Source organism: Lactuca serriola, chromosome 8 (assembly GCF_051521515.1).
Source record: "Lactuca serriola cultivar US96UC23 chromosome 8, Lser_US96UC23_V15, whole genome shotgun sequence".
Classification (NCBI taxonomy): Eukaryota; Viridiplantae; Streptophyta; class Magnoliopsida; order Asterales; family Asteraceae; genus Lactuca; species Lactuca serriola.
This window is the reverse complement of record NC_136415.1, coordinates 156,425,321-156,427,164: the sequence shown is the minus strand read 5'-3', so window position 1 is coordinate 156,427,164 and position 1,844 is coordinate 156,425,321. Positions and strand designations below refer to the sequence as shown.

At 37.3% G+C, this 1,844-nt stretch overlaps 1 protein-coding gene across 1 annotated transcript; it reads left to right on the top strand.

The window, feature by feature from the left end:
* Positions 1-332: 332 nt before the first annotated feature.
* Positions 333-1,619, top strand: LOC145070298 (putative UPF0481 protein At3g02645). The gene has a single exon (XM_079017235.1). The coding sequence runs from the start codon at positions 786-788 to the stop codon at positions 1,479-1,481; it is 696 nt and encodes a 231-aa protein (XP_078873361.1). The 5' UTR covers positions 333-785; the 3' UTR covers positions 1,482-1,619.
* The last annotated feature ends 225 nt before the right edge of the window (positions 1,620-1,844 follow it).

Here is a 1,844-nt window from a genome sequence, read left to right as displayed (position 1 = left end):
GGTGTCATGGATGAGGCATGACGACCACACCCATGAGCCTAGTAGATGCACATGAATAAAAGCTTGAAGTTACATCTTACTGTTCCTGATTCACAATAAAGCACCTTCAAAATTTCAATGTATATGCATGAATCTTAATTAATACCAAGTGAACACACAGCACTGGTACCATGTACTATGTCAATAATAGATATTGATTTACTCATATATGTCAATGATATGGGGACAAAAAAAATTCATAGCGAACCTACCTTGAACGTACTTTTTCCACCCAAGGTTTATGCTAAACATAAATCATGATAAGTTGATTATTCGTAGTTGCAAATTAATTTGTAATTTGGCTAATTGCTGACGAGTTTATTGTGATCAGTTTGTGTAGATATATCCTAGACGTCTTTGGTCAGCAACAACGCAAAAGCTAGAGGATTCATTATGGAAACAGAAGCTGACGATTACAGAAAAGAAGTTCACGATTTCATCAGTAAACTGATAAAAAGTGAATCAGTAAGACTGAATCAATCCGAGCAATCTAATATTGTCACAATTTGTATGGTACCCAATACACTTCGAAATCTCAACCCAACTGCATATACACCTCGAATCACCTCAATTGGCCCTCTTCACAAAGGGGATAAACATCTTCAAGCTATGGAGGAGCACAAAGTGACTTACATATATGCTTCGAGGATATTAATATCATAAGTGATAGCGGGCTTTCAATTAACAGAGATCATGATTATATCGTTGGGCTTCTTAATAGAGATGTTACCATACCGAATCGTCAAATGGTTGAGCTTTTTTATAGAGCTCTTGCCGCAATCGACGAACGTCCACTAGATCATTGTCATATCCTAGGGCTTCTCCAAAGCTGCTACAGGCCTAGAGCTCCAAAACTGGGTCGAGTTCCAAATATATCGTCTGCTACTGAAATCGCTGGTGCAGGAGTCACATTCAAGGCACAAACGGATGAATATTCTCCGCTTGCAGTGAAATTTATACAACCATCTCTTATTCCTGGGTTGGGTTCTCTATTTTTTCGAGAAACCTGTTTCAGAATTCCAGTGTTGTGCATCAATGACTCCACACCATCGTTCTTGAGGAATCTCATTGCCTATGAGCAATGCTACCCATTAAGTCGTCATTATGTTACTGCTTTTGCCTTTCTGATGGACAAGCTCATTGACACTAAAGATGATGTTTCGTTGCTTGTGAGGTCAAAAGTCCTTCAACACAACCTGGGAGCCGTTGAAGATGTCACAAATCTCTTCAACAATATTTGCAAAGGCATCGTCGTTAGAGATTTTTATTACACTGAGGAATGGAAACGATTGGATGAATACTGCAATCGTTTCTGGCCTAGCATGTTAGTTTCATTGAGACGCCTTTATAGAAGTACCACCTGGAAAACGTTGACAGTCATTGGTGCTTCGGTACTGTTCACCCTAACATTACTCCAAACTATCTATAGTGTTAGAGCTTAATTAGAACTGTTTGAGATGTTCGAGACCAATTCGAAGACTCACCAAAGTAATTTCTCTGAACTTTTTTGGATTTTGAAATTGTCTTTCAACCTTACATATTCCTTGTATTAGTAGTTTTTTATTCAGAATATTCCAAGTTACAGCCAAGGTTTTCTCCTTCAATTTGTTACTAGAAAAAGGCATGCCAAGTACTGAAGACGTGTGTGTGAATACAAATACGTAAACACTTTGCCAAATTTTTTTAGTTTTCCCTAATACAATCCACTTTGTAACTATCTCAAAACTAGCATTATATATCCCATAATCTTAGAAATTTAATCAACACTTTTTCAGTGTTAGGTTAGTTGTTTTTTTCTTTGTTTT

Excerpts from the sequence above, each read along its gene's own strand:
- LOC145070298 (XM_079017235.1), top strand. The coding sequence starts at position 786 with ATGGTTGAGCTTTTTTATAGAGCTCTTGCCGCAATCGACGAACGTCCA.